General features: G+C 44.9%; 2 protein-coding genes across 2 annotated transcripts; both read left to right on the top strand.

Moving 5' to 3' along the window:
• Positions 1-3,087: 3,087 nt before the first annotated feature.
• On the top strand, positions 3,088-7,948 carry LOC139420548 (polycystin-1-like protein 1). The gene is made up of 8 exons (XM_071170742.1): positions 3,088-3,385; positions 4,963-5,103; positions 5,191-5,325; positions 5,537-5,785; positions 6,420-6,581; positions 6,730-6,870; positions 7,067-7,185; positions 7,390-7,948. The coding sequence occupies exons 1-8, from the start codon at positions 3,347-3,349 to the stop codon at positions 7,946-7,948; spliced, it is 1,545 nt and encodes a 514-aa protein (XP_071026843.1). The 5' UTR covers positions 3,088-3,346.
• Positions 7,949-8,533: 585 nt separating this feature from the next.
• Positions 8,534-17,546, top strand: LOC139420309 (protein disulfide isomerase family A, member 4). Its single transcript, XM_071170256.1, has 10 exons — positions 8,534-8,860; positions 10,374-10,530; positions 10,747-10,952; positions 11,233-11,371; positions 11,608-11,813; positions 11,947-12,105; positions 15,650-15,801; positions 15,943-16,099; positions 16,312-16,545; positions 16,759-17,546. Exons 1-10 carry the CDS (start codon positions 8,782-8,784, stop codon positions 17,172-17,174), a joined length of 1,905 nt encoding a protein of 634 aa, XP_071026357.1. The 5' UTR covers positions 8,534-8,781; the 3' UTR covers positions 17,175-17,546.
• Positions 17,547-18,835: the final 1,289 nt, after the last annotated feature.

Raw genomic sequence — 18,835 nt, forward strand, 5'->3', positions numbered from 1 at the left:
GGATGATGGTGTTGATGTGAGCCATGACTAGTCTTTCAAAGCATTTCATGGCTACAGATGTGAGTGCTATGGGGCGATAGTCATTTAGCAGCCAGGTCACCCATGATACAAGTCAGTATTCGACGACCATCAATGTATGAGGACGTCGGGAGATGACTTGGTAACTGGCCACTAGGGGCAACAGTGAGCGCTCTTACCTTCAAGCAGGTTTCAGTATTGCCTTTGGTGCCAATGGTTGCATGTTCAAATACATAGAAAGTTGTTTTTGGCCTATCCGAAACCTTATCCCTTACCTTCACCATTCAGAGTTAATACCAAACCTTATCCCTTACCTTCACTATTCAGAGTTAATACCTAACCTTAACCCTTACCTTCACCATTCAGAGTTAATACCTAACCTTAACCCTTACCTTCACTATTCAGAGTTAATACCTAACCTTAACCCTTACCTTCACCATTCAGAGTTAATACCTAACCTTAACCCTTACCTTCACCATTCAGAGTTAATACCAAACCTTATCCCTTACCTTCACCATTCAGAGTTAATACCTAACCTTAACCCTTACCTTCACCATTCAGAGTTAATACATACCCTTAACCCTTACCTTCACCATTCAGAGTTAATACATACCCTTAACCCTTACCTTCACCATTCAGAGTTAATACATAACCTTAAACCCTTACCTTCACCATTCAGAGTTAATACATACCCTTAACCCTTACCTTCACCATTCAGAGTTAATACATAACCTTAAACCCTTACCTTCACCATTCAGAGTTAATACATACCCTTAACCCTTACCTTCACCATTCAGAGTTAATACATAACCTTAAACCCTTACCTTCACCATTCAGAGTTAATACCTAACCTTAAGAATTCGGAGTTGATGCCTAAACTTATCCTTAAACACTTCGATATTTTACGTTTGGAACAACTTCAAATTTGGCATTTCAGAAACGCAGATGAATGTCAAATTCTGATGTGAGACTGTGAGAGCTTGTTGAATTTAGACAGGTTAACTTGGCGTTCTTGGGCACAGGGACTATGGTGGTCTGCTTGAAACATGTAGGTGTTACATACACAGTATTGCAGTACAGCTCAGATTTTACTGTCTGTGCAATGTGGAATCATAATGTCTATGTATTCTACATTTAATTTTGCTGTGAGTGGTCTACTTTCTTTAGAAACTAGAAAATTAAGTTATTGTCTGTGTGTTTGATAGCTAAATGTATCCTGCTGGGTGAACCCATAACTAACCTCTGACCTCCCCTCAGGTGCCTCCTGTAATGGCGACCTTGTTCCCAGAATGCCTCACGGAAAGAGTCTCTGGGATGGCGTTACCCATGGAGGTCGGACTTCGTCTCTGCGGTCAACTCCAGTGTTACACAGGAACTGGGACCACAGTACGACTGGGTCTAACACGGTCAGAACACAACACAACCACTCAGCACCATTATCTCAAAGAAACTACCATGTACATGAGTAAACAGACTTGAACTTTTTTCACATCATGTATGTATCACCAGGCTGTATCATAACCGGCCGTGATTGGGAGTCCAATAGGACGGCGCACAATTGGCCCAGCGTCGTACTGGTTTGGCCGTTGTAGGCCGTCATTGTAAATAAGAATTTGTTGTTAACTGACTTGCCTAGGTAAATAAAGGTTAAATAGCTTTTTTAAATGTCTGTTCACCTATTCTACAACACACACCTGAGCTTAGTCTATGATAACAGAAACCATGTTGCTGATGTCACCCTGTCCTCTCTTCTCTAATTAACGCCCAGGTCAGAGTTTGTGTCCAGGCTAGAATCCCTGAGGTCCGCTGGCTGGCTGGACAGACTAACGGTAGCCATGGCAACCCAGTTCACCCTCTACAACCCCCCCACCAACCTGTTCAACAGTGTGAACCTGATGGCCGAGAGATTACCTGGTGGAGCTTTGCACACCTCCGCCCGTGTCCAGTCAGCTAGGGTCTACCATTCACTTACTGTATGGGACTACTTCAGTATGGCATGTCAGGTAACACCATAACACTCCTAGTCCCTAGCCCCATCCTCTAACGCTCCAACTCATCCCAAACCATCGCAATTGGGTTGAGGTTGGGTGATTGTGTAGGCCAGGTCATCAGATGCAGCACTCCATCACTCTCCTTCTTGATTAAATCGCCCTTATACAGCCTGGAGGTGTGTTGGGTCATTATCCTGTTGAAAAACAAACAGGATTGCATTTCCATAGTAGTGGTTTCTTTGCAGCCATTCAGCCATGAAGGCCTGATTCCCACAGTCTCCTCTGAACAGTTGATGTTGAGATGTGTCTGTTACTTGAACTCTGTGAGGCATTTATTTGGGGTGCAATCTAAGGTGCATTTAACTCAATGAACTTATCCTCTGCAGCAGAGGTAACTCTGGGTTTTCCTTTCCTGTGACGGTCCTCATGAGAGCCAGTTTCATCATAGTTCTTGATAGTTTTTGCGACTGCACTCGAAGAAACTTTAAAAGTTCTTGAAATGTTCCGCATTGACTGACCTTCATGCCTTAAAGTAAAGATGGACTGTTGTTTCTCTTTGCTTATTGGAGCTGTTTTTGCCATAACATGGACTTGGTCTTTTACCAAATAGGGCTATCTTCTGTATACCCCCCCTACCTTGTCACAACACAACTGATTGGCTCAAACGCATTAAGAAGGAAAGAAAGTCCGTATATGAACTTTTAACAAGGCACACCTGTTAATTGAAATGCGTTCCAACACCTCATGAGTGTGCAAAGCTGTCATCAAGGCAAAGGGTGGCTACTTGGAATCATCTCAAATATGAAATATATTTTGAATTGTTTAACACTTCTTTGGTTACTACATGATTCCATATGTGTTATTTCATCGTTTTGATGTCTTCATTATTATTCTATAATGTAGAAAATACTAAAAATAAAGAAAAATCCTTGAATGAGTAGGGTTGTCCAAACTTTTGACTGGTACTGTATATTATGTGTTTACTCAAACCTCCTGCGGCCCGGATTGAATGGGCTCACGCGCAGGAGTTTTCCCACCCCTGATCTATTCCCTCCACGACAACCCCCCACATTCAGTCAGATAGGGTCTGGTCTTCCATCCGCTGTCACACAGGACTACTAGCAACAAGCAGTGAGAAGTGAACTATGAGCAGTGAATTGTGAGCTGAGCTAGAACAAAGGCCCATTCTATTAGTCTTATCTCAGACATGAAGGCCAATGATATCTGAAGGTGAATATGAGCTGTAGCTTTGTTTGCCTTCATCTCTCCAGCTCCTTTTCCTCCTCGTCTCTCTGGTCCAGCTCGCCCTCCAGATCTGTTCTGCTGGAGAAAAAGGCATGCTGGGATACTTGAGAGACCCCCAGAGTTGGCTCCAGGTGAGAGAGAACCCCCTCCCTTCTCTCATACAGTATATACAGCAATACATTCTCTGTAAATGTGGGTTTGCTCACTGTAGTTGTCTTGAGTTCTCTAGCTCAAGCTAGCCTCTTCATACTCAGTACTAAGCAAACCACACTGAACTTTATACCCTACAAACATTTCTCTCAGTAGGAATTTTCTTTCTGTTTGTTTAGGAATAATAGGTCAGTTTGCCCTTCTCTCTGTCTCCCTCCAGGTCAGTATACTCCTGGTAACCCTTCTCTCTGTCTCCCTCCAGGTCAGTATACTCCTGGTAACCCTTCTCTCTGTCTCCCTCCAGGTCAGTATACTCCTGGTAACCCTTCTCTCTGTCTCCCTCCAGGTCAGTATACTCCTGGTAACACCTCTCTGTCTCCCTCCAGGCCATTATACTCCTGGTAACACCTCTCTGTCTCCCTCCAGGCCATTATACTCCTGGTAACACCTCTCTGTCTCCCTCCAGGCCATTATACTCCTGGTAACACCTCTCTGTCTCCCTCCAGGTCAGTATACTCATGGTAACACCTCTCTGTCTCCCTCCAGGTCAGTATACTCCTGGTAACACTTCTCTCTGTCTCCCTCCAGGTCAGTATACTCCTGGTAACTCTTCTCTCTGTCTCCCTCCAGGTCAGTATACTCCTGGTAACACTTCTCTCTGTCTCCCTCCAGGTCAGTATACTCCTGGTAACCCTTCTCTCTGTCTCCCTCCAGGTCAGTATACTTCTGGTAACAATTATCTCTGTTTCCCTCCAGGTCAGTATACTCCTGGTAACACCTCTCTGTCTCCCTCCAGGCTAATATACTCCTGGTAACACTTATCTGTCTCCCTCCAGGTCAGTATACTCCTGGTAACACCTCTCTGTCTCCCTCCAGGCTAGTATACTCCTGGTAACACCTCTCTGTCTCCCTCCAGGCTAGTATACTCCTGGTAACACCTCTCTGTCTCCCTCCAGGCTAGTATACTCCTGGTAACACCTCTCTGTCTCCCTCCAGGCTAGTATACTCCTGGTAACACCTTCTGTCTCCCTCCAGGCTAGTATACTCCTGGTAACACCTCTCTGTCTCCCTCCAGGCTAGTATACTCCTGGTAACACCTCTCTGTCTCCCTCCAGGCTAGTATATTCCTGGTAACACCTCTCTGTCTCCCTCCAGGCTAGTATACTCCTGGTAACACCTCTCTGTCTCCCTCCAGGCTAGTATACTCCTGGTAACCCTTCTCTCTGTCTCCCTCCAGGTCAGTATACTTCTGGTAACAATTCTCTCTGTTTCCCTCCAGGTCAGTATACTCCTGGTAACACTTATCTGTCTCCCTCCAGGTCAGTATACTCCTGGTAACACCTCTCTGTCTCCCTCCAGGCTAGTATACTCCTGGTAACACCTCTCTGTCTCCCTCCAGGCTAGTATACTCCTGGTAACACCTCTCTGTCTCCCTCCAGGCTAGTATACTCCTGGTAACACCTCTCTGTCTCCCTCCAGGCTAGTATACTCCTGGTAACACCTTCTGTCTCCCTCCAGGCTAGTATACTCCTGGTAACACCTCTCTGTCTCCCTCCAGGCTAGTATACTCCTGGTAACCCTGGTGTACTACATCTGCTACATCTATCAGTCCATTCTGACTCTGGAGGTCGTTGACCTGTTGCAGCGACACGACTTCAGGATGCATGTGGATGTCAGCTTACTGTCTACCTGGGAACAGGTGAGAATGGGAGAGAGTGAGGTGTATGTGTGTATGATAATGATGAGGATGATGATGATGATGATGATGAGTCCTCTGTATCTCCAGCACACCCATACACTGCGTGGCATACTGCTCTTCCTCCTGGTGGTGCGGTGTATGTGTTTGTCGGGGGTTAACAGAACCATGGCCGCCTCAGTGACTCTACTCAGACTCGCCTTCTCCAGACTTCTCTGGCCAATGGTAAACAACCCACAGACACTGCAACCTTTCACCTTCTACCTTAACTACAAACAGTCTGCATGGAAACTATTTAAAATATAATAATCCTATTTTAAATGTTTTTTAAAGAAGTTTCAAGTAACAGTTCAGTACTTCAGGTAAAAGTTAGTTGGTTAAAATTCACACTTTGTTTCTAGAGTGTGTCCTGATGCCATTTCTATTCTGTCCCCAGCTGTCAGGAGTTGTCCTGTTGGTGGCCCTGTCCTCTGTGGGAAACCTGCTGCTCCTGAGGAGGTCCTGGGGGTCCAGCTCCCTGCCCCACTCCGTCTTCACACTCCTGTCTCTCTCCAGGGGCCAACTGGGCTCCCGGGCCCACTCCCTGCCCGTGGCCTCTCAGCCCCAACAGCTCCACAGCCCCAACAGCCTGTCTTTCTACCATGGAGCTCTCTGTCTCACCCTCACTGTGGCCTGGACAGCAGTGGTACTCATTAAACTTTTTGAAACACTTTTAATAATACTGTTTTTGTAAGGTGTGTGTGTGTACTGGTAGCGAAGTCCGGTGCAGGAGAGCAGAGATTTGTGAGCAAAAGTGCAAAACGCGCAAAAACAGTCACAATAATTATGTTTAACAATTAACATCTTCGTGAAATACCACGGGAAAAACAAACCAGTCTGGCGCATCAACAACAAACACGTAACACAAACAATCTTACACAAAAACATGAGGGGGAACAGAGGAATAAATACGCCGAACGCCGCCCGAACAAGGAGAGGAGCTGACTTCGGCGGAAGTTGTGACAGTTTTTAAACACTTTTTATAATAATGTTTTTAAACACTTTTTATAACACTGTTTTTAAAAACTTTTTATAATACTGTTTTTAAACATTTGTGTTTGATAAAATCCTTGACATAAATCAACTAGTTTCCAAGGCGATCCAGAGACAACAAACATACACGTAGTCTACCCTACAGTACTGTGTGTATACATCACCCTGTACTTTGTTGTTGCTTTATCCAGCCCTAGCAAGCTACATCTGTCTGCTGTAAACCCTCTGTCTGTCTGTCTGTCTGTCTGTCTGTCTGTCTGTCTGTCTGTCTGTGTCTGTGTCTCTAGTTGACTGGAATCGTCTCCTCGTTAGTGAGAGCTGCTAAACTAGCTGGTAGGAGGAGGAGCCTACTGACTCTCTGTGACGTGGTTGGCTACGTCAGGGGTCGGGCAGCTGTGCTCATTGGCCAACGCAGACAGAGATGGACAGATAGCCATGCCCACAGGAGAGTGAGTGACCTTTGACCTCCATGCTAAAGATAGTTTTGAAGATAGGACTGCCTTGCTTTGACTGTCAATGAAAGCAGAGAACAACCTTGTGGTTTAGATTGAGGTATGGAAGGGGTTAACTGGCTGATATATATTTTTTTCTCCTCAGAGTTTTTACCTGGAGGAATTTGAGAGCCTGGTGGATGAGCTGCAGTTTAGACTAAATGCCCTCTCTAACAGTCTGCACCACACCCTACATCCTAAAGATATCTTCTCCCCCACCCAGAGCCCCTCCAGCCTGGCCTCACAGGTGGGCACACCCACACTGTCTGAACCAACCTGCCAGTGTATATATGATTTAGGCATAACCTTTGATTATGTAAGCCTCTGTGAAGCAATCTAGGTGGAGTTACTTAGACATGTCCCACTTTCAATTTGAACTGACCACCATCTCATGAGCTGTCCCTGATTCCAGCACAGTTTTAAGGTGTGCGTTTCTTTTGTAGCGCTCTGCTGCCAGTGAAACAGCACACGTGACTGAAGAAACACTTCTCAATGATCCCCCTGACATCACCAACCTCCCACTGACCTCCAGGGAACACTCACCTGACGCACACCACTACAGGTAAAACCACAACTAAATATAATTCACATCAAAAACAGCATAAGCCTGCCATAGAATGGCAGAGATGATTCACTGAACTATGTTCGCCCAGTGACTACTTGATTATTTGAGTTTATGTTTAGGCTTTAGCTCAGTTAGCTAGCATAGCCCTAAGTCACTCAGATGGCCTGGGTTGTTAAAAAAACGTTTTTATTTCCATCCCAGGTCTCAGCTTGAGTTGGAGACCCTCCACCATCTGCAGCAGTCAGGCCAGAGGAGGCAGACCCCGGCCCCAGCTGGGGGACTCTCAAGTAGGGTTGGGCCATCCGTCAGTCCCCTGCATAGTGGAGCACCAGGGTGGATCTCCCGAGAGCACCCATCAGACAGAAACCTCCAGATCTCCACCTCCATAGGGGGGCCAAGCTACCTCTCCTCCCCAGATTCGGTGCACCTAGCTGAGGCTCGGACATGGGACAACATGCCTCAGATCCAGAGCCTAACAGGCTGGATAGATAATCAGCTGGTTAAGACTGTGGTTCTGGAGAATCAGATCAGCCACTGGACCACTGTCGGTCGGTCTGGTAAGAAGAGCCACAGAAGTCCCAGAAACACCCAATGGGCTACAGTAGAAGGGCCCAGCTCCAGATATACCACTGCTTCTGGGGTGATGGAGGGCCATGGAGGGCCACGGAGGGCTGTGGTGGAGGTTATGGTCCATGGGAGCCCGGAGACTGAGCCAGAAGAGGAGGGATTCCTAGGGACAGTCAGACAGTGCTGGGGTTGACACTGTATGTCGAGTCTAATGAATGAATGGATGAAATAATGAATTATCTTCATCAATATGCTATTCAAGAGGGATATTGTGAAAAAAACATGTTTAAATACTCTGTGTGGAGAGAATCAAGCTTAATTACAAGTATTCAGTAGGCCACTGCTTGTGTCACCATGTCTATTTTCAAAAACATTAAATTAACAATGTGCCCTGGTTGTAAAACAAATAAATAAATGGTGTGTAAAATACATTCTCAAATAAATGGTATGCAGGATACGGTGAGGGGAGCGCACAGTTTCTTTAAAGAAGGAACATTACAACATGGCTCACTGACTAACTAATGTGTTTACAGGACAGTTGCATTGTTGCAGCAATCCAGAGACGTCCTTGCACAATAAATAAATTAACCTCTTCATGATCCTGTTGATATCAAAAGTACTAGTACAACTTTTTCTTGTTTTACTGTTCACTCACTGTTGAAAAACAGTAGTCTATTCAGGCCAATGACATTACAATAATTGGTAAACTATCCAATGGCACCCTCGAACGTCAGGATCCAGGAGTTAAGTGGCGGTACGCAATTGGAGGAAAACCGACGATGACAGCCAATTAGAACGTGGCAAGTCAGACAAATTCAATTTCGGGAGGTGGGGAGCGTGATTTCTGAAGTCTTTCTAGTTTGTATGAAGCCACAAGCCAAAGATCAGTTTAACTTCACTTCAGGAATGATCAAGCGCTACGGAGATTGCTAATAATAGACCCATGTGATTATATTCATCAGTTACTAGCTTAAAGGGAGAAGTCTCACTCGTTACACGGTTAGCATCCCATTGGAAAACCTGACAATGAAGAAGATAGCGCTGCTGCTAATTGTCTTGCTTGGCGTTGCCCACTTTGCCACTGTTATCCAATGTGAAGAAGATGGTAAGTAGTTAGCTAACGTTAACTAGTAATGAATTAAGTTTGCCAGTTCGTGTACACGCTAGCTAGCTGGCTTCTGTCGTTATAATTAGCCAGTCAACTCGTATTCGCGAGCTAGTTGGGTGACTAGATAGCTAATTATTAACTGCTGGCTAGCTTTTATAGAATGTTGTGCGTACTCCGTAACGTTACAGCGTGGTTTTGTTTAGCTCTTATCATGACTAATTGCATAACATTGGGTCATTGGACATCCCATTTATTTAACCTTGTGAGGAAAGTGCCCCGACGCTGCACAAATGCTCAGTTTAAACGCAAATACACCCTGCACGCGATACAGTTTTGGAAAGATTTGGAACTTAACTGCTATAGGAATGACAAACATTTCTAATACTAAAGATACAATTACTGTACTCAGTGTAATCCATCCACCGGACAGGTGTGGTATATCACTACCAATACACAGGTGCACCTTGTGCTGGGGAAAATAAAAGGCCACTCTAAAATGTGCAGTTGTCACACAACACAATGCCTCAGATGTCTCAAGATGAGGGAGTGTGCGATTTGGCATGCAGACTGCAGGAATTTCACGAGAGATGTTGCCAGATAATTTAATGTTAATTTCTCTTCAATAAGCCACTTCCAACATTTTAGAGAATTTGGCAGTATGTCCAAACTGCAGAACATGTGTAACCATGCCAGCCCAGGACCACAGCTGGCTTCTTCAGGTGTGGGATCGTCTGGCAAGCAACCCGGACAGCTGATACAACTGTGGGTTTGCACAACCAAAGAATTTCTGCACAAACTGTCAGAAACAGTCTCAGGGAAGCTCATCTACGTGCTCGTCGTCCTCACCAGGGTCTTGACCTGACTGCAGTTCAACATTGTAACTGACTTCAGTGGGCAAATGCTCATCTTCGATGGCCACTGGCATGCTGGAGAAGTGTGCTTTTCACAGATGAATCACGGTTTCAACTGTAATGGGCAGAATGCAGACGGCGTGTATGGTGTTGTGTGGGTGAGAAGGTTGCTGATGTTGTGAACAGAGTGTCCCACGGTGGGGTTATGGAATGGGCAGGCATAAGCAATGGACAACAAACAGTTGCATTTTATCAATGACAATTTGAGTGCACAGATACTGTGATGAGATCCTGAAATGGTCACACCAGATACTGACTGGTTTTATGATCCACCATACCATTTTTTAAAGGGATCTGTGACCAACAGACGCGTATCTATTTTCCCAGTCATGTGAAATCCATAGATTGGGGCCTAATGAATTTATTTCAATTTACAGTTCATACAGTAGAAGGAACTCAAACTCAGTAAAATCTTAAAAATTGTTGCAATTTTGTTCATTGTATGTTCCATGCTTTCAGCTGAGAACCCAAATGGTGGGCCTGCTGTAAGCTCCCCTGGGTTTGAGAACTAGGTTTTGTTGCAACGCAAACCCAACTGCGCTGTCCTGACTTGTTGCTAGATGTTTTGTTGATTTCAGTGTTATCAATGATGTTTGCAGATGTAGCAGAAGTTGATGAGGTTGATGACAGTGACGATGAAGAGGATGATGGAACAGAGGTGAAGGATGAGAACGGAGTGTTGGTCCTGACCGACAACAACTTTGACACGTTCATGGAGGGCAAGGACACTGTGCTGGTAGAGTTCTATGCCCCATGGTAAGTTTGCGTAATGGGAGAGTTGACAATAAGAAGTCAATATTTGTCAGTCATTGGCGACGTGTCCATCCACATCTGTTGTGCAGCTCTTGGTAGCCGAAAATGAGGTGTGAAAACCGGAAGGCCTTCATCTCAAATGCATGGGATATATGCACCATTGAAATCATTTTCCCCTTGATTGGCACTTCTCTAATCTGTTCTCCTCCCCTCTCCCAGGTGTGGCCACTGTAAGCAGTTTGCTTCTGAGTATGAGAAGATCGCCCAGAGTCTGAAAGAGAATGACCCCCCTATCCCTGTGGCCAAGGTGGATGCGACGAAGTCCAGTTCCTTAGCAAGTAGATTTGAGGTGTCGGGATATCCCACCTTCAAGATCATGAAGAAGGGGGAGCCTGTGGAGTATGATGGCGCCAAGAATGAGCAGGGTAGGACAACCACTAACAAGACTGAGCTGGTAGCCTGGCTGTCTCTGTTTCAATATTTGACTACGCTAGTACATCTTGGCCTTGTTTGACTAAAGCGGAAACAGACTGGTACACAGGCTACTATCTTAGTTTCATTTTTAGTAGCATTGGTAATGTTATAACTGTGGTTGTGTTTCAGTCATAGTGGCTCGAGTGAAAGAGGTAACCTGACTGGATTGCAACCCCCTTCCAGTTTCAGTTCAGTAACACTATTAATGTGGGAATTGTGGTTGTGTTTCAGCCATTGTGGCTCAAGTGAAGGAGGTGGCCGAGCCAGACTGGAAGCCCCCTCCTGAGGCAACCCTGGTGCTGACCAAGGACAGCTTTGACGATGTGGTCAACAACGCTGACATCATCCTGGTGGAGTTCTACGCCCCATGGTCAGTCAATCCACCTCCAGTCAACGTTTAGGATGCATCTCAATGATCTAGTCACTTCATGTCCTTGTCTCCTCTTCATCTGCACTGGTCTGACGCATGAAATATATCACTTTGTGTTTTCTGTCTAGTAAAGGAGTGGAGGTGAGAGAATAGCTTTATATGAAGCTTCATATAAAGCTATTCTGACTGTTCCTGCCTAACGAAGCGTTATGGTGCTGTTTTAACTGTCCCTCCAGGTGTGGCCACTGTAAGCAGCTGGCTCCAGAGTATGAGAAGGCAGCCAAGGACCTGAGCCAGCGCTCTCCTCCCATCCCCCTGGCCAAGGTAGACGCCACCCAGGAGAAGGACATTGCCATCCGTTTCGGGGTGTCGGGGTACCCCACCCTCAAGATCTTCAGGAAGGGGAAGGCCTTCGACTACAACGGACCCAGAGAGAAGAGTGGTATGTCCACACTTCAGACTTTCAGACACTCCCCAATAACTAAATATATCTGCTAACATTATGGATTTTAGGACGTGTACCATTGTAATGATATAGCCAAGTGTTCTAACTATTCTGTGTTCTCTCTGTGTAGGAATTGTTGACTATATGAGCGAGCAGGCAGGGCCTCCCTCCAAGCAGGTGCAGATGGTGAAACAGGTGTCAGAGTTTATCAAAGATGGTGACGATGCTGTCATAGTGGGTGTGTTTTCCTCGGAGCAGGATACGACCTACGACCTCTACCTAGAGGCCTGTAAGTATTCAATGCTTTGGTGTACACAGTGCAGGGTGCACACAAGGTGCGTCAAGTACTTGAATTTGGTACTGGAATACCTTGAAAATCTGACATTGTCTCAAGTTGGTACTTTTATTTAATCCGTTTTAGAATAAGGCTTTAATTTAACAAAATGTGGAAAAAGTAAAGGGGTCTGCATAACAGGAGACACATGTCTGATTAATGCCTGTCTCAGTGGACTAATACATTGCTGTGAGGATGGCTCTCCAGTAGTTTACCATGAATTTCTCAACTACAATGTTTGGTTACAGTAATTTGTTAATGTATTTTTTTATTTATTTTTGTATTATTTTTTTTATTTTATTTAACTAGGCAAGTCAGTTAAGAACAAATTCTTATTTTCAATGACGGCCTAGGAACAGTGGGTTAACTGCATGTTCAGGGGCAGAACGACAGATTTTTACCTTGTCAGCTCGGGGATTTGAACTTGCAACCTTCCGGTTACTAGCCCAACGCTCTAACCACTAGGCTACCCTGCCGCCCCAGGGTCATTGTCTGAGTGGACACTTCGTTTGCGGACTGCACAACCTAGGCTACACTTGTGAGGAACAAGTTTTCATACCGTTTATGTGTTTGGGTTGGAGCGTTCTTGTCAATGTTGCGTAAGGACGCGCACCAGATTACCCATAGAGGTAGGCCTAGGCGACCTGGCCTGCATGTAAAGTGTAGGCCAATAAACTTGCCCATCTGATAGTATTTCTGATTGTCTTAAGCTCCACAGTGATGGTGAATTCTCAAATGTTTCTTCACCTCAAACGGCACGTAATCAAAATCTGTTTTTACATGCATTGAGAAGGACTACGTTGAGGAATGATTGTCAATTTGTAAAAATGTTCCAGCTCTTTTGATAACCACTCAGCACGATGGCGGGGGGCAGGCAGGCAATGTCATGCTCTGATCCGGTGGAAAAGTAATAGAATAGGCCTACCTGATCACTTCTTATCCCTTGCACAAATAGCCTACAGCTATGTCAGTGCAGAGCTCACTGGTACAGGAAACTCTTGAGGGCCCAGAATATTCTATACAATATTGCAAGTTTGCTAGCACCAGCTTCAGGCTGGACCTAGTTGATACAATGTTTAAAGTTCCTTGTAGACAGGCCATGCGTAGCCAATGTGATTCATAGGATATTTATTTTTATCAGGATATTTTCTACCTGCAGGCTACACTGTTTTTATTTGTTGGCTTTCTGGAGGCTATTTTTACAATAGAAGTTACTTTTAGAATTTTGATTAACCACATGATGATTTTCAGATACGAAGACGATATTATACACTGCTCAAAATAAAGGGAACACTAAAATAAAACATCCTAGATCTGAATGAATGAAATATTCTTAAATACTTTTTTCTTTACATAGTTGAATGTGCTGACAACAAAATCACACAAATTATCAATGGAAATCAAATTTATCGACCCATGGAGGTCTGGAATTGGAGTCTCACTCAAAATTAGTGGAAAACCACACTACAGGCTGATCCAACTTTGATGTAATGTCCTTAAAACAAGTCAAAATGAGGCTCAGTAGTGTGTGTGGCCTCCACGTGCCTGTATGACCTCCCTACAATGCCTGGGCATGCTCCTGATGAGGTGGCGGATGGTCTCCTGAGGGATCTCCTCCCAGACCTGGACTAAAGCATCCGCCAACTCCTGGACAAAAGCATCCGCCAACTCCTGGACAGTCTGTGGTGCAACGTGGCGTTGGTGGATGGGGCGAGACATGATGTCCCAGATGTGCTCAATTGGATTCAGGTCTGGGGAACGGGCGGGACAGTCCATAGCATCGATGCCTTCCTCTTGCAGGAACTGCTGACACACTCCAGCCACATGAGGTCTAGCATTGTCTTGCATTAGGAGGAACCCAGAGCCAACCGCACCAGCATATGGTCTCACAAGGGGTCTGAGGATCTCACCTCGGTACCTAATGGCAGTCAGGCTACCTCTAGCGAGCACATGGAGGGCTGTGCGGCCCCCCAAAGAAATGCCACCCCACAACTGACCCACTGCCAAACCGGTCATGCTGGAGGATGTTGCAGGCAGCAGAACGTTCTCCACAGCGTCTCCAGACTCTGTCACGTCTGTCACATGTGCTCAGTGTGAACCTGCTTTCATCTGTGAAGAGCATAGGGCGCCAGTGGCGAATTTGCCAATCTTGGTGTTCTCTGGCAAATGCAAAACGTCCTGCATGGTGTTGGGCTGTAAGCACAACCCCCACCTGTGGATGTCGGGCCCTCATACCACCCTGATGGAGTCTGTTTCTGACCATTTGAGCAGACACATGCACATTTGTGGCCTGCTGGAGGTCATTTTGCAGGTCTCTGGCAGTGCTCCTCCTGCTCCTCCTTGCACAAAGGCGGAGGTAGCGGTCCTGCTGCTGGGTTGTTGGCCTGTCTCCTGGTAGCGCCTCCATGCTCTGGACACTACGCTGACAGACACAGCAAACCACCTTGCCACAGCTCTCATTTATGTGCCATCCTGGATGAGCTGCACTACCTGAGCCACTTGTGTCGGTTGTAGACTCCGTCTTATGCTACCACTAGAGTGAAAGTACCACCAGCATTCAAAAGTGACAAACATCAGCCAGGAAGCATAGGATCTGAGAAGTGGTCTGTGGTCACCACTTGCAGAACCACTCCTTTATTGGGGGTGTCTTGCTAATTGCCTATAATTTCCATCTGTTGTGTCTTCCATTTGCACAACAGCATGTGAAATTTATTGTCAATCAGTGTTGCTTCCTAAGTGGACAGTTTGATTTCACAGAAGTGTGATTGACTTGGAGTTACATTGTGTTTAAGTGTTCCCTTTATTTTTTTGAGCAGTGTATATGAAATGTAACTGTTACATGGAAATGTGCATATGACAATCATAACTGGCATGCAGTTTGGTAGAAATGGTAAGATAAATTGGTGTTCTAAATTGAAAAATTTGATGACCCCTGTAGCCATTACCTACTGGTAACTTCAGGAGCTTACTGGCAGAATCTGCCAAGGCCAGCTGGAAGAGGTTCGGGAACAGTTATTTTTGTGTGTGTGTGTGTGGTGTGTGGTGTGTGTGTGTGTGTATACCATTCTTCTGTTTAGGCTATCTTGATCTCTTGCTCCCTGTCATTTGTGTCTTGATTATTTAATCAGTGTGCTTAAAGCATAAGATGAGCTCAGTAGCCTACCTACAGTATAGATTTTCTTCAAACAGGGTGTGTCTATATAGGGAACTCCACATTTTAATTTTTGTTTATTTATGTTTTTGTCTGGGACAGCCCTACAAAACATTATTGAGTAGAACTTGTAAGATTCCCCAGAAAGTTGTGGCGATGAACTTTTAAAAATTGATGGTCCTTGAAAATAAATACTTGCCACGGTCTGTACAAACCCTGAGTGACTACACATAGCATGCTATATGTTTAGTATTGAAGGTGTATAAGAAATTCCTGCGCTCCTGGTGAGGCTTTCTAAAGGGGATCAATAGTGATTGTACTGTGTTCCCCTCCTATCTGTCCTCCCAGGTCATGTTCTTAGAGAGGACTTCAAGTTCCTCCATACCTTCAGTTCAGACTTGGCCAAGCTCCTCAAGGCTTCCCACGGCCAGGTCGTCATGGTGCAGCCTGAGAAGTTCAGGTCCAAGTATGAGAAAGCTTCACACACGCTCACCATCAAAGTAAGTCTGTCCACAAGGTGTGTGTTTGTCTAACCTCAAGTAGACTTCAATGAAGCATGCTCTCCTGACCTAAGAAAATGCTGAAATAATTTGTGCATGTTTTAATGTATGATCTCATAACCTGGCCTCTCTCCTTTTCAGGACTCCACAGAGGTGTCTGAGGTGCAGGACTTTTTTAAGAAACACATCCTGCCACTGGTGGGTCACAGGAAACAGAGCAACGATGCTAAACGCTACACTAAGAGACCGCTGGTCGTTGTCTACTATGGTGTGGACTTCGGCTTCGACTTCAGGAAAGGCAAGTGTCCTCAACCCCTTATTTCCTAGATTGTGAATATTGTCTAAAGCTGCGTAGCTTCCATAATACCTTTCTTGACATGCTGAAGAGCTGGAACAAAAGCCTGCACTACCAGTAGCTCTCCTCCAGGACCGGCGGTTGGACTACCTTGACGGTGTTAATTGCAGCTCATCTCATGCATCGTGTCTGAACCCCTTCTATTTCTGTTCTAGCCACCCAATTCTGGAGGAGCAAGGTTCTGGAGGTGGCCAAGGATTTCCCGGAATACACCTTTGCAATCGCTGACGAGGAGGACTATTCAGATGAGCTGAAGAGCCTGGGGCTCAGCGACAGCGGGGAGGAAGTCAATGTGGGGATTCTGGCAGATGGTGGCAAGAAGTTTGCCATGGAGCCTGAGGAGTTTGACTCTGAGGTGCTGAGGGAATTCATCATGGCCTTTAAGAAAGGTGAGCTTTACAGCAATTGTTATAAAATGTCACGACTTTAAACCACAAGATGTTGTATTGAGTTACATATTAACCTGAGTTGAGTACCTTGTCTGCAGCCAGCCAAATATCATCCGTATGTGACAGGTCTTTGCCAATATCGTGTAATGGACTATACATTAGTGTCCATTGGTCACCATGTCTGTGTCCATTCTTGTCTCTCCCTCTCTGTAGGCAAACTGAAGCCCGTCATCAAATCCCAGCCGGTGCCCAAGAACAACAAAGGCCCTGTGAAGGTAGTGGTTGGAAAGACCTTCGACGACATTGTCATGGATACCAAGAAAGACGTCCTGATCGAGTTCTACGCCCCGTGGTGCGGTCACTGCAAGAAGCTGGACCCTGACTACACCGCCCTGGGCAAAAAATACAAGAACGAGAAGAACCTGGTCATTGCCAAAATGGATGCCACGGCTAATGACGTGCCTCACGACAGCTATAAAACAGAGGGCTTCCCTACCATCTACTTTGCACCTAGCAACAGCAAGCAGAGCCCAATCAAATTTGAGGGTGGGGATAGAACCATAGAAGGATTTAGTAAGTTCTTGGAACAGCACGCCACACAGTTATCACAGAGCAAAGATGAACTTTAAAAATCTCTTTCTGAGTAGCTAAGAACTTTAACCATGCCAGTGTAGAGACTACACGTTCCAGGTGCCCTGGAGGAGCCAAGGGCAGACTGTCAATTCCAAATCAACCCTTCCTAGCCCCTACACCCTAGCCACCTATGTGCAAGATGGCGCTATCACCATATGTATCCAACCATCTCAGATCTCCACTAGGGCCTAGTGTTTAGGGGGTCGGAGTTGATTTGAGTGTCCCCACAGAGGGCTGTTACTGAGTTTCTCTGATGTACCACATGTGAAATCTTTCTGTTCAAATCAAGAGATTCTGCTTTTGTTTTCCATGTCCGAAAGCATGTAAGCACTGAGTTCTAAGCCTTTTCAAATAAAACATGAACTGTGTTGTGTGGGGTGCATAATTATTCTCCTTGTCAGCTGTACTGAGGATGGGTGAAAGCAAAATTAACAAATGTCTGTCCTACTTTATATAGGATGGGAGTATTCAACTCTTACCCTACAAGGTCCTGAGCCTGCTGGTTTTCTGATCTACCTGAATTAATTGCACCCCTTCTAAATCATTCCCTGATTAGAGGTTATTATACTATTAAGATGAATTGTTTTTAGATCACTTTACTACATTTTATTTCAAGTTTTATAAAAACATTGTTTTTTATTTAGCTTTGCTGTTGGACAGATGTGTGGGAGGCTAGGCTCCATGTGTGTTGTATCAATTTTGACTGCGAGAATACCTAGATGCACGACAAACTAGTGAGTCACTCTGCAACAACCAGGAGGGTTGAGCTGTTTTGGTATCATAGCTGCTGTGTGACACTTGCACATGTGCAGATACTTGGTGTGGCAGAGTGCAGTCCTGCATGTTCTCATCTCAATGGCTGCTTTCGACTGGATCACTTTGAAAGGTGGTGACCACCTATTTTGGGGATAAAATTGTCCAACTTGGACCTACATGTCAACTGCATTAACCTTACAAAAATTGTGATCAAAGATTACGTTTTGACTGCAGTTGTCTACAGTTGCTCATCCTGCAGGGATTTCCTGCATTGTGAGGCTCTATTGTCAACCAATTTGTTTGACCCACACGAATGTGACCAAAGACATGACAAACAACCAATTTGCACGGTGTACAGTAGCTATATATTCATGTAATATGAGGTTCTCACTGATTGTACAATGTCCACATATTATGGTTTCAGATTGAGTATGTGTGATGAATGGCAACACTCATGTTTCCTTTAGGGAGTGGATGAAATGTACACAATAGTTACCTGATGGAAAATGGGGGAGGGTCATGTAATCCGTAAATCCCCGACCATAAATTATATGTGATCTGTTACATGTAAGGGATTACAAAAAAATGAACTAATCTGTTACGTTACCAGCAAAACTATTGTAATCCGATTAGATACTTTCAAAGAACAAGATTACTTTGAGGATTACTTTTAAATTCGGAACGCATGTGAGGAAAAAAATATCTTTGACTCTTCTGTTTTTTCAATGACATTGAGAAAGGCAGAGCCCCACCTGTTTTGAGACCCACATTTTTTGCAAAAACATAAATATATATTTTGGGGGGGTCTTGCCTGTTTTGCATGTTATTTTGGCATTAATACGTGTCACATATCGGAAATGTTTGTGAACAATGTAAAAAATAAATAATTGAGTTAATAACG

The sequence above is a fragment of the Oncorhynchus clarkii genome, chromosome 11, assembly GCF_045791955.1.
Source record: "Oncorhynchus clarkii lewisi isolate Uvic-CL-2024 chromosome 11, UVic_Ocla_1.0, whole genome shotgun sequence".
In the NCBI taxonomy this organism is placed as follows: domain Eukaryota; kingdom Metazoa; phylum Chordata; class Actinopteri; order Salmoniformes; family Salmonidae; genus Oncorhynchus; species Oncorhynchus clarkii.